The following is a 12,591-nucleotide window of genomic DNA, read 5'->3' as shown; positions in this document are numbered from 1 at the left end:
TACACATTAGGCATTTTTGGTAATGTGTTTCCCAATCCGAATAGAGCTGCCATAAAAACATGTAGCAGCATCTGTACTCTAAGTACTAAGTTAGTCAGTGAAGTAGTGGTGGACGACTTAAAGTTTTATCACGATATTTTGTGGTACTATTCTGATAATGATAAAACTTTATTTCTTTTTTTTTTTAGATAATTGTATGGTTGTAACTGACATAACATCGATTAAAAATCCCCACAAACACAAATTCTGCGCTTGAAAAACATCCTTTTTCCTAAGACGCTTCTTTAGGACACCAGTCGCATCAAGAAGTGAGATTTATATCCCTAAGCTGCACACAGTGACCACATTTAATCATATTTTTAAATGTACTGATATGCAATAATATTTTAATTGAACAAACACAGAGGGAAAATACCAAAACTAACAATCCCAACGATATGGACAGATTTTCTTTTTTTTTAAAAACACCCGTAATTCCAATTTATCGTGATCTTGATACGATGTTAAAAATGAGAAACGATAAGATAAATGCCCACCCCAACAACGAGGAAGCGACCGCGTGGAAACGGAGTCGCAATGTTTGGCGTTTTTCTACATTCTTCATCACAAAAACGAAACAAAAATACTTCACACCAGGGCGGAGGTTCGGGATTCTTATAATTTATTGCAGTTTTGCACACAATTTTTAAAAATGTCAACAACAGCACACCAAAAAATTACAAAACTAAATACAATTAGAATTTACTCCCCTTGAGAAAAAGAAAACAAACCCAGTTATGATTGTCAAAGCTAAAAATGACTAAAATTGGAAACAGAACCTCACAAAAAAAAGAGCAAAAAAATTTTGTAATCTCAACAGGGAGCAAATATATCTCAAAAAATCTGCTCGTTTATTTTTTTTTGTTTGTTTGTTTTTCTCCAGACAGTGATTGTCCTTTTTCAAAACAGATTCAGTCATTATATGCCCCCCTCCCCCAACATTTTATGACTTCCTATGAACTTCCATTTGTGTCATACCTTTTTGTTTTTAACCTTTTACCAAAAAAAAAAAAAAAAGACCCTCCCCCACCCTCCCCTTCAAGTAAGCACAGCAAAAGATGGAGACGTCATGTCAGGGTGGTCGCCGGTCCCTCGTCTCCACCTCACACTTCAACAGAAATATATTTAAATTAAAAAAAATAAAAAAAATAGCTTGGACTACAGCAGTTTAAGGCGGTCAAGCACAACCAGAGGAACCAAAAACATTTTTAAAAAAAAGAAAAAAAGAAAAAAAAAAGCAGCAGTAGTGATGAAAACAACAGCAGGATGGAAGGAGCCCATATGCAGAGGCGCCGCCAGTGAAGAGATAACATTTCAAGACCCAAAAAAAGGGAAAAAAAATGAGAAGATGTGGTGCAAACTGCTGCAATGTCACCCACACTGTTGCGTTGGCAAAGCCTGCAGGTGCCACCAGATGACGGTGGCGTGCACGCTCGAACACACGCACGAAAACGCGCACGCACGCATCTGAGAGGAGGAGGAATCGTTGGTGCGCCTGCATCGCTGCCAAATGCTTTTTGGATTGTACAAACGCTTGACCATCTTTTAAAGAGCAATTGTTAAACTGATGTAGCCCCAACCCAAACACAACAATCACCAAAAAAAAACAAAAAAAAAAACAAGTCCGATTATTTAATCAAAATATAGTTAAGACAATATTTGTCTGAATTCAACACATTTACATGATTTCCGTCAATCATTTCTAAATGTTTTCCAGTATCAGATACTTCCACGTCTTTAGAAACGTCAGTTTTGAGTAAAGGCATCTTTCCAGCAAAATTAGGTTTTCACGCATTTTAGCTTAAAAGGTGCTTGTATTGATGTAGGCCAGGGGTCTGCAACCTGTGGCTCCTAATAGCATTGGTCCAAATGCTTTTATATTGAGCAGTGATTTTTACATAAAGGAGGCCAGCTTTCATGGATTATCAACTATAGATTTCCACAATAGAATTACAGTAATAGTACGAGATATATTTTTAAAATGGAGTAAGACCGACCTGTTTTTTCTTTTTTTCTTTCTAGCTTCATAATCTTCTGGTAAAAGATTGGTGTTTTTCTTTCTTCTGAAACCAAAAGAAGAAGTGAAAATTTAGTTCTGTAACTACAAATTACAAAATTTTTTAGTAACATTTATCAGAATTTGAAAGGTTCAGGTAATCCATTTATTTTCAGCGAGGATGAAAATGAGTCTTTGGGTTATAAAAGTTGCTGACCCTTGATTTAGGCCAATTCTCTGCCATCTCCTCTAAAGGAAAGTCTCAGATCCGTTATGGCATTCGCTGCAAACAGATGAGGAACAGTGTGACACAGATATCTGACCCTTACACTTTAAAGCAAGAGGGCTTGGGCTTACCCTCCTCTACCTCTCTAGGTATCCTTCACATCTCAGCCAAACTGCGTTATCAGACCGCCCGCCAAAAAAAAAGAGGTCAGATCTGTAGAGATAAATAAGAAACGGCTTAACCAGGAAGCAGAAGAAGACAAAAGAGGAGGGAAACGCAAAGCGGTGAGGACATTTGATGCCTGAGGAGGAGCAGGGGGACGAAGAAGTGCTGGGTGGATGTAGAGCTTCAGTAGGTTCGATCGACTGGTACAGACCAGGTCACACACACATGCACACCATCCCACACGCACACACACACACAGCAGACAAATCAGTGCTTAAAAGACAGGCTTAAAATGCTTCATCAGGTTGCCTCTCCGCTAACTTTTCACCAACAAATTTACCGTTCGAACATCTTCCCCGCCCTCCCCCCGTTCCGATGCAAAAACAACCTAAAAGTTTAAGACCAAATCAAATTTCCATGCATTTTTTTTTTCCTCCCCCCTCAAAATCGAGAGAGTGATACTCAGTTTTTCATTTTTAAAAACAGACCGCACCCTGGAGTAGTATTCACAAAGAAAAAGAGGGAAAGAAAACAACAAAAAAAAAAACAAAAAAAAAAGAGAGAGCCTGTTGTCAAATATTTGTTCAATTACAATGTGTACAGTTATACAGCAGATTCACATTTTCAATTTTAAAATATACAGGTTTGGACATCATGCAACAACAGCAGGTCCCATTACAAAAAAAAAATAATATTAATAATAATAATAATCATTAAGTTAAAAAAGGGATTAAAATCTTTAAACTATAGCAGAACAATATACAACAACCTTAAATTAAATACATTTACAACAAGAGATGTTTTAAAGACTGCCAGCTAGATTCAAGAAAAACAAATCTATCTATAATAATAATAATAATAATATTTGTAAAGGTCTTCTCATTTTTAGAAAATACTTCAGATTGATTGGAAGTGAAAAAAGGAGGCTGTGCATTGCATGAGTGCCATCAGTCAGTCAGTCAGTCAGTCAGCTTTCCCCTGAACACACCAACACAACACCAAAGAGCTTAACGAGAGAAGTGGGAAGCGCTCGCCAACGACACCTTCATGCCAGGAGGAAAATCTAATTTAACACACACAAAAACGCACTCACGCACGCTCACACACACGATTTCTCTTTTGTTTATTTGTTAGTTTTTTATTGTTGTCGTCGTTTGCTTGCTTTAGCCGGAGTAGTGCAGAATCAGACGCGCACACGCATACGTATTCAGACGGCAGCGTGCGCGGCGGCCTCACAGTACCCGTGTTTTTTTTTTTTTTTTTTTTTAGTGTGTGGTTTCAGTGTGTTTGACATGAACTCCTGTTGCCTGTGGAACCGGTGAGGCCGGCGATGGGAGTGTCGTATCTGGGGTGAAACATAGACACACGCAGAAATTTCTTCCAAAAACAACAAAATGATAATAATAATAATAATATTAAAGAATACAAAAAAAAGACACTTAGGGAGGGAGCCGTGTCCTCAGACGCACACACACGCGCGCACACAAAAAAGAAAACGACAGAAGAGAACTAACGCCAAATCGTTACGGGACTTCAAAATAAAACAAAACATAAACCCCCAAACAGACAGTAAAAATAAGTCAGTAGTAACATTTTCATGTGCTATTAAAGTGCGGTTGAATGAGATGTCGCAACGAATAAGAACATGACTCACTTAAACCCCCGACAGCATAACTCTGCCACCTTGCTCTCACCTCCCCAGGCCTCTCTCAACCCCGACAATCCGACTCTACTTCCATAACTCCTGGGAGCTGTCCTCGATCGCCCAATCCCTGACGTTGGGCAGCGCCAGCGGCTCGCTCTTCACCGACAGCGAGTTCACCAGTTCGCAGTGGAACTTGCGGATGTGACGGTAGAGGTCCCCGGACTGCGTGAAGCGCCGCTCGCACCACTTGCACGCGTGCGGCTTCTCGCGCGTGTGCACCACCGCGTGGCGACTGAGGTTGTGAGAGTACTGGAAGCTCTTGCCGCAGGTGGTGCAGGTGTAGGGCTTCTCACCCGAGTGCGTCCGCTCGTGGCGCTTCAGCGTGTACATGCAGGAGAAGGTCTTGCTGCAGATGGTGCAGGTGGGCACGTTGACGTCCCCGGCGGGCTTGGAGCGGATGCCTTCCTGCTCCCTGAAGTGGGAGCTGAGGTGGAGCTGCAGGATGTGCGGCGAGGGGAACACCTTGTTGCACAGCGGGCACATGAAGATCTGGGTGTGCTGGGCCGACAGCATGTTGGAGACGTAAGGCAGCAGCGAGTTGTCCATGCTGGCCGCTTCGGCCTGGGCGTGCTCGTTCTCCCCCCCGAGAATGTCCTCGTTGGCAGCGGCCGAGGCCGGGGGCTTCTCGTCCCGCTCCAGCTCCGACGCCAGAGACGCCTCGCGCAGCGCCGACAGGTGGGCCTCCAGTCCCAGTCGCCTCTGGGCCGACAGGGGCCCACCCACACCGTGGTGACTCAGGCATCCGTTGGCGCTGGGAACCTGCGTCTTACCGAGGCCGCTGTGCTCCATGCTGTAGTCGCTCCCGCCCAGTTCCTCGTCTTCGTCAGAGGCCACCCCCCTCTCCACCTTCACCCTCACCGCCAGCGGGCTCTGCAGGCTGTCCGGCGTAGCCGCACCACTGAAGTAAGACGGATGGTGGTTGTTAACAGCAATGGGCTTCACCGACAGGTCCAGGACGCAGTCGGCTGCGTCATTTGACACCCTCCTGCCCCTGTGGCCGGCGCGGGAGCTGATGGAGCGGTGGGATCTCTGGGAGAGCGACCCAGTGGAGCTGCTGGGGCTGCCAGCAGGCGACAGCACCTTGCTCCCCTCTCCCAGGCCTTCACCTGCCTGGCTCGCCGCCTCTCCGTGTCCCGGACTGGCCGCAGCCCCGCCCGGCGTTCCCGGTCTGTCTGCCGACGGCAACCGCAGCCACAGCTGGCTTCCCTCGGCCTTCCCCTCCTCCTCTTCATCGCTGTGCAGCACGTCGGCCGTAGCGGGCTGCCCCGTCGACCCTTCGGACAAACTGTCGGCCTTGTCGGAGCAGCTGGAGCCGCCGTCGTCCTCCCTGCGCGTGCTGTCCGCCTCCGCCGTGGCCTTCTGCTTCAAGCGCTTCTTGCACACCTTCACGATGTCGTACATGTGCAAATAGCTGGCCGCCGCCAGCACATCCTCCACGGGAAGATCCTGGAACTGCAGCTTGCCCTCATACATGAACTCCAGCAGCAGGGAGAAGGCCGGCGCCGTCACGATGTCGCTGTTGAGATGCACCACGTCTCGCTTGTCCAGCTGATCCTTGTAGAACAGGTGGAAGTACATGCTGCAGGAGGCCAGCACGGCGCGGTGGGCGCGGAACTGGGCATCGCCCACCAGCACCATGGAGTCGCACAGGAAGCCCTGGTGCCGCTGCTCACTCAGACACTGGAGTAGATGTCTGCTGTGGTCTGGGAACTCCATCCTGCCGTCCTCATAACCTGCAGCCGGGAACACAGAGGACACACACAGTGAGTGTGTGCGTTCGCCTTTTAAATGGTCGCTAACGAGAAGCCGAACGGTGTAATAAGCTGAACGCGCTCCGAAAATGAAATGAACATTTCCAGAACACTTAGAAATTTCAGATAAACTAGAAATCGAGACTTTTTAAATTCAAGAGTGAATATTATTGTTTTTAATCCTTGCAGTTCTGCAGCTACAGTTATATTTTATAAGTCGAAAAATTGTAAATGGAGAACAAGATGTGGTACCAGACAGAGGGAAAAAGAAACATCACGAGCAGAGAAAATCACCGGGAGAAAAAAAATAAACACATTTTTAAATTTTGAAAACACAGATAAAAAAAAAGAAAAAAAAAAAAACATTTTCCACATTGGGAATATTATCTAAAATGCAACACATTTTTTAAATTATTGCTCAGATTATTTCTGCAAATATTTAACTCTTTCAAATATGAAAAACATTAAGAAAAATGTAGATAAAAAGGCTGAATATCAACTTGTCCGTGTTTTTTTTTTTTTCTAACCATGACTTAATCTCAGATAAACCTCCAGAGACAGATTCCTCCACTCAGTCTTCCTGCCGCTCTCCAACTCCTCTGCTTGCACTCCTGGATTGTCGCTGCTCCTACGCTGGTTATTTTTATTAACCCACTTTGGCCTGGCCTGGCGCAGCCCTTTTAGGTAACCAGCTTTCAGCTGCGCGCTCTGTCCGCACGTACAAACACACACACATGCTCTGAGCACCAGCCTACCTACCTACCTACAAACCACCTCCACAGACTAAGTCAGGAAGAAAAACTGGCTGAATGGAAAAAGCAGAAGAAGGTCCAGAAATAAAAAAAAGCTTGTCCTTCGTTTAACCTGTGAGCGCCGGCTTAAGATCTGAGATAAGGCGAGGCGGAAAGGATGGAGAATGTTAATATTGTCTGAACCAGAGGGAGAAAAAAAAGTGAATTTAATTCAATTTACCTCGTTAAAATGAGGGTTTCAGGAGCTGAAAGTTGGAGGATAGAAGAGGAACAAAACGAAATGAGTAAAACGTAAAAAAAGGCCCACCTGTTAACCAAGTTGATTTGTCCTGCCTGAGAAAATACATGGGTCCCGCTCTTGCGCTGTATTAACCCGAGAGGTTCAGTCGCCTCATTTGAATGAAGCTGAAGCAGGAATGCGAGTGTGTGCGTCTACGGGCTGCGTACGTGTGTGTGTGTGTGCGCGCTCGCCCTACGGCTCGCTCAGACTGCTTTTAATGAGGCGACTTACGGGGGGACAAGGGTGTACCACCTCCCACCTCCTCCTTCTCCTCCCCAACCCCACCCCTCTGTCCAGCCAAACCCCCCTCTCTGCCACCTCCTCAGACACACACACACACACACACACACGCCATTCGTCACTTAGGCACTCCTTCTCATCTGAATCTTACGAGGGAAAAAAAAAAGAAGAAAAAACTCTCTGCACATCCGCCCCGCAGAAGTAACTGCCCTCTTCCTCAACCCTCCCACCCACCACCAAGAAGAGAAGATTTACAATACAATCACTGTAAGTGCCCTGCTCGTCACAGCATCAATCCTAATCCTTAAAGATGGCTAAAAATAAAGACGCCGGCGACGGCGGTGGTGGTAGCGGCAGGGAGCTGGGGAGGGAGCCGGCGGTGGCCACCCTGCCCCTAACCCTGGCCAGCCGACTCCGTCAAGGCAGGGGTCTGCGAAAGGAGACACACACACACACACACACGCAAACACAGGGAGGGCAAGGGAGGGAGCGGCTGGGACGGCCGGGGAGGGAGGCTTACCCACATCTGATCCAGCTGACGGGGGCCATATGGCAGCTGCTAGCCAGATAAAGAGATTAAGACTAGGAGGGAGTGCGATTACAGCTGTCTAGCCAATTCAGGCAGCTCAAATCTGCAACTTCTAAATTAGTCTTCCTCTACTCCAGCCGACAGGAAGGGGAGAGCAGCGGGCAAGACCGGGACCGCGCATGCTTTCAAGTAATACCGAAACGCGACAAAATCGACTAGAAAAGGACAAAAAAAATACAGAACCTAATTATTCGGATTAAATAAGCACTTATTTTTGCTTAAAATGTACTTTTGTGTTTCGATTGAATAAGTAGTGAATTTTTTTTCTTCTTCTTCTTCTTCTTTTTTTTTTTTTACTTACGTTACATCTGTAAAAGTTGCACAAGATTTAAAGATTACTTCACCTTGTGCTTTCTGCTTGGATTATCTTAAACAAATACATGGAAAGTGTCCAAAACATAATGTCAGAGAGCAGGATCTTTAGACTCAAACTAAAAACTAAAAAGATGACACCGGCAGCAACTACTATTTACCGCTAACGTACCCACTACCATCCTCACACAGCACTCAAACAAGCTTGACACGCAGGGAGAACCTCCGGAATAAAATAACTACTCCTCTATCCCGGACTATATCTAGGCATCACACACACACACACAGAGAAAACACACAGAAACGATACCTGCAGCAGCAGTACGCATCAACTTGATTAACTCCAGTGTGGCAGGATAGCCGGGTTTGCTTTTTTTCTCTCTCTCTTTCTCTCTCTCTCTCTGACTGGTTGTGTATCCTTCTCACTCTGAATCAATGAGTGGGTAGAAGAGCAGAGCAGAAGATGAGGGGAGGCAGGCAGAGGAAAGGAGAGAGAAAAAAAAAACGAAGGGAAAAAAACAAATAAACAAAAAAAAAACAACAGCACGCTGTTCAAACTGCAAGGGACAGATGCAAAGTGGAGGAGATGTTGGAGGGGGAACGAGATACCACCTCCCTCCTCTTCCTCCTCCTCCTCCGTCTCCTCCTCCTCCTTCTTCTTCTTCTTCTAACCAGCGCTGATCGCCGCGCGCGCACACACACACACACAAACGTAGCGCTAACTCTCCCAGGCTGCCGCTGAGACTCACAATAAAGGATCGGGGAGGGAGGTGGGGGGGGGGGCGGAGGGACGGAGGAGGAGGTGGGGTGGATGGCAGCCTGTCAGCTGCTCTGACATCATCCTCAGATGGAGATGCTACCTCCAGCTGTGCTCTTTCTACAGCCATATGCTGCCTCCTCTACACTCCTGCCACCAGACTCCTCTTTCATTCTACCAACACTCCACAACTTTGTCCCCCCCCACCCCTCATCCCACCTCCTCCTACCCCCACCACCCTTCCCTTTTGCTATCTCTCTCTCTGGGAAGAAAAAGCTACTAAATGCAGTGGGATGCTGATTTGTGTCATCATTAAACTAGAGGAGAGCTACCTTCCAGAGAGAGAAGGGAAAGTTTGCCAAAAAAAGGCACCAAAAGGAATTGAGGTTAAAAACTTTTTTTTTTTGTTTTTCCTTTGCTGAACTGTTTTGGATGTTTTTAAATGCAGCTCCTTCCAGTAAGCATAAACAAAGGCCAGCACAGCACATTCGCAACTGACAAACGCACGCAGCTGATATTGTTTCCCACTTTTTTACGGTTCAGCGCCGCTGCGCCTCGTCTTGTATTCATTCCCTCCGTCATTTTATTCATTCACCAAACTGTGCCCCTCTCACTCTCCCCCAACTCCCACTCGCAACCCCACTCCGCCTCCTCTGTTTCGGACAAGGATGAAATGAGGGGAAAACAATGAGAACAAGTCGTAAATAAGGAGCTCAAAAAGAAAAGAAATTGCAGACGGGGAGCAACTTATTATGAGCTTGTTATTTCGCTTTCGTTTCAGCTTTGAGTGAAAGTGCACAATTTTGCAGGAGATTGTCCATTTTGATTCGGTAAAGATCTTAATATCTTCACGAGAAAAATAAAGCCATAAACAATGTAAAGTTTTAATTTTAAGCAGCTCTTTACATTAACAATAACAGCTGGAGAAACTTTAGATTCCCAAATTGAAGTTCCAGTTATCCTCTTATGTTTTCTGTGAGAAACGTGTGGGAATCATTTTTCAGTCATCTGTTTGTCAGTGTGCAGGAGGGGCAGTTTTGGTTAATCTATGGTAGGGAACTTTGGTCACTTTCCTTGACATCAAATTAATTTTATTTTCTACCAGATGAGCATTATGAAGGAGATTCTTTTATTTATTTTGAGCCTGATAGGTTTTGAAACTGTTACACCTTAATCTGTAACATCTTTGTAAATGTAAAGCTTCAGATAAGTTTACCTGCTATTTAATTTATAAGAGCATGAACATACGACTAGTTGTGTAAGGATTATAAGAATAAAGCTATTATAGCTAGAAAATAAATTATTAATTACAAATGTAGTATTTGTATTTGTCTTATAGAGCTTTTTAATATTTACCTTTAAATAATTAAAAGTTTTGCGCTGATCAGAAAAGTTTTTTTAAAAAGCTACACGTTTTAAACAAACTTTACATTAACTTTAGAAATCCCTTTTTAGGTAGAGATATTTATTACATGTGTTTCTGTACGTAATAAAGAAGTAAATAACTCTAATAAATTACCTCGATTGTTTAAGTTGGCTTCGGGTACCGCAGCCTTCCTTAAGCACAATTTAAGCCTTGTTTTCTGGGGGAAAATCAGCTTAAAAGTCGCAGTGGTGTTACAGCTGCCGAACGGGAGCGGGCTGTTATTAATTTCTCACCAGAAGACACAACAAACAAACCCGGAGACACACTGACCCACGCAGCTAGCTGTAGCCCCGGCCACGGCTAACAAAAGTAAAGGCGGACCGGGGCTCCGGTAGTCCTGAGCTATTTACGGTTGTTCCGAAGGCCCCGGTGCTATGACAACAGCTGGTGAAACACCGCGGAGGGACGGCCAACATAGCGACCGTTAGAGCGAAGAGACAACACGGTCATGCTAAGGAAGGTTTAGCTACTTTTCCCCTCCTCCGTAACCCTCCTTTAATAGGACTCCCGTATCGGAGGCAACACTTACAGACAACAAGGTCCTCCTCCGTCAATTCCTCCCCGTCTTCTTCTTCTTTTCCTTCCCTTCCGAGACCAAACTAGGTTGACTTTGGACTAATTTCCATAGCAGGCTGCCAGGGCGAGCAGGCGCTTTGCAGGAACAGGGGGAGTGTAGCACTCTGCGGCGGCCAGATGTTTCCGAGCTTGTTGCTGCTGAACTCGAGCCGGGGAAGGAGGCGAGTTGACTGGCACGGCACGGAAGCCAGCGGTGCCGGCGAGGAGGCGGAGGAGGTGGAGGAAAAAAGTCAAGGCCGTCTCACAGTGGAGGAGTGAGAGAGGGAGGGATATGTCTTCTTTTTCTCTCGTTGGCGTAGGTTGACACCAGGCAACAACAGCAGCGGCGGCGGCAGCAGCAGTACACACACAGTGAGGAGGCAGGAAAAGAAGACGCTGGGCCAAACCAACTGGTTCTGCGAGTCAGCGGGGCGGACTTACTGGCGCAGCACAGAGCGAGTGGAGAGAGGCGCGATGCGCTCTGGGTACTGTAGTCAAGGAGGAAGGGTGGGGGTGATGGGGAGGAGGCGGAGCTGACGAGAGCAGGTGCACCACCTTGACTGAAAAACACACAGCTGGTTTCAATGGAGCTGGATACTGCTTAATGTTTGATTGTTGGAATAACAGGAATATACACTCAGGTCTTAATCAGTGGCATAACAGCTGTGCCTCCACCAGAAGTGCCTGTTTAGTCCTCATAATGAGTAAACAGATGTAATAAATGAGTCGTATGGTAGCACACTGCATTCATAAGCAAATCTTAGTCCTTTTCAGTCATGGAGAGGAAAGAGAGGCAAATACATATCTTTAATAAAGCAACTGGTAAGATACATCTTGGAAGTGTAATTATAAGTTATTGAAATCATTAATATTTTATTATGTATATCACTTTTCAAATGTAATGTCCAGTAAAGGTTGAATTCTCGCAAAATCAGATACTTTGGTGATGACATCTATCTAGACATTTTGATTCTAATTTCACTGAATAAGGTTCAGCTTTCCTATGCGTTATATGTGATGTATAGCAGAGAATGTTAGCCATTTAATTTGTCAAAAATGAATCAAGTAACTCAGTTTGTAAATATAATGTTAAGTTATGGTTAAATATTAACAAATAATACCCTAGCTAAGTATATTAAAGAGAATTAAACTAATATTGGTTCACTCAACTGTTATTTCTATTTGTCTTGTGAAAAGTCCATCAAGGAACTGTAAGGTTCATATTTATCATATATCATATTATATTATATTACATTATATTACATAAGTGAAAAGAAGAAACAAGCATGCCAACAAAGTTCAAAAACCAATCAATTATGATCGTTATTTTTTATAATAGTACATAATTTGTCCATCAACTGTTTTAACATTGTTTGATTTTGTTTTCTCTGTTTTAGAAATTCATGTATCAACAAATTTAAAATAAATCCTAGCTGTGCAATGTTATTAAACCTGTGGTTAACAAAGTTTCTGTGTGAGAGCAATTATGTTTGTTTTCCTCCACCTTTAAATAGTTTGGCAAATCTACTGATAATGAAGTTGCTAGCAAGCTTAGGTTCTTAACCCTAAAACAGTCATTGCCATTTCAGCTGCAGTTATCAGAGAAAATGTTACTCTACTTTGTTCTAAGAGGTTTAAAAGGTTTCTTAGTATTTCAGTAATGTTTTATTAGTTTGGGGTTAGGGAACAAAATACAAGTGAAATGGTAACAAATCTCACACAGCTAATAAGTGTTGTTCATTGCTGCCTCAGTGTTAATAATCTCAATGTGCTAGCAAGTGTAACTTTAGCATTAGCA

At 44.4% G+C, this 12,591-nt stretch overlaps 1 protein-coding gene across 8 annotated transcripts; it reads right to left on the bottom strand.

Annotated features, from left to right (window-relative positions):
* Positions 1–639: 639 nt before the first annotated feature.
* zbtb18 (zinc finger and BTB domain containing 18) lies at positions 640–12,172 on the bottom strand. 8 transcript variants are annotated; one of them, XR_006372477.1, is made up of 4 exons: positions 6,942–7,369; positions 4,121–5,864; positions 2,393–2,474; positions 640–2,318 (listed from the first exon to the last, which is right to left on the bottom strand). XR_006372477.1 is itself a non-coding variant. In XM_044135618.1 (3 exons), the coding sequence occupies exons 1-2, from the start codon at positions 6,979–6,981 to the stop codon at positions 4,156–4,158; spliced, it is 1,749 nt and encodes a 582-aa protein (XP_043991553.1). In that variant the 5' UTR covers positions 6,982–7,369; the 3' UTR covers positions 640–2,474; positions 4,121–4,155. The 8 variants fall into 8 exon arrangements, 5 of the variants coding, with proteins under 5 accessions (XP_043991553.1, XP_043991555.1, XP_043991554.1 ...); XR_006372476.1 differs by having other exon boundaries at positions 640–2,102; positions 2,253–2,318; positions 2,393–5,864; positions 6,942–7,333; XR_006372475.1 differs by having other exon boundaries at positions 640–2,102; positions 2,253–5,864; positions 6,942–7,333.
* Positions 12,173–12,591: the final 419 nt, after the last annotated feature.

This window comes from Gambusia affinis, linkage group LG13 (genome assembly GCF_019740435.1).
Source record: "Gambusia affinis linkage group LG13, SWU_Gaff_1.0, whole genome shotgun sequence".
Lineage (NCBI taxonomy): Eukaryota > Metazoa > Chordata > Actinopteri > Cyprinodontiformes > Poeciliidae > Gambusia > Gambusia affinis.
This window is presented reverse-complemented; position numbering and strand designations above follow the sequence as displayed.

Bases quoted from the DNA above. Each gene is read 5' to 3' on its own strand.
- zbtb18 (XM_044135618.1), bottom strand. From the start codon at position 6,981: ATGTATTTTCTCAGGCAGGACAAATCAACTTGGTTAACAG. The intron at 5,865-6,941 runs GTGGGCCTTTTT...TCCCGGCTGCAG, and splicing joins CAAATCAACTTGGTTAACAG to GTTATGAGGACGGCAGGATG.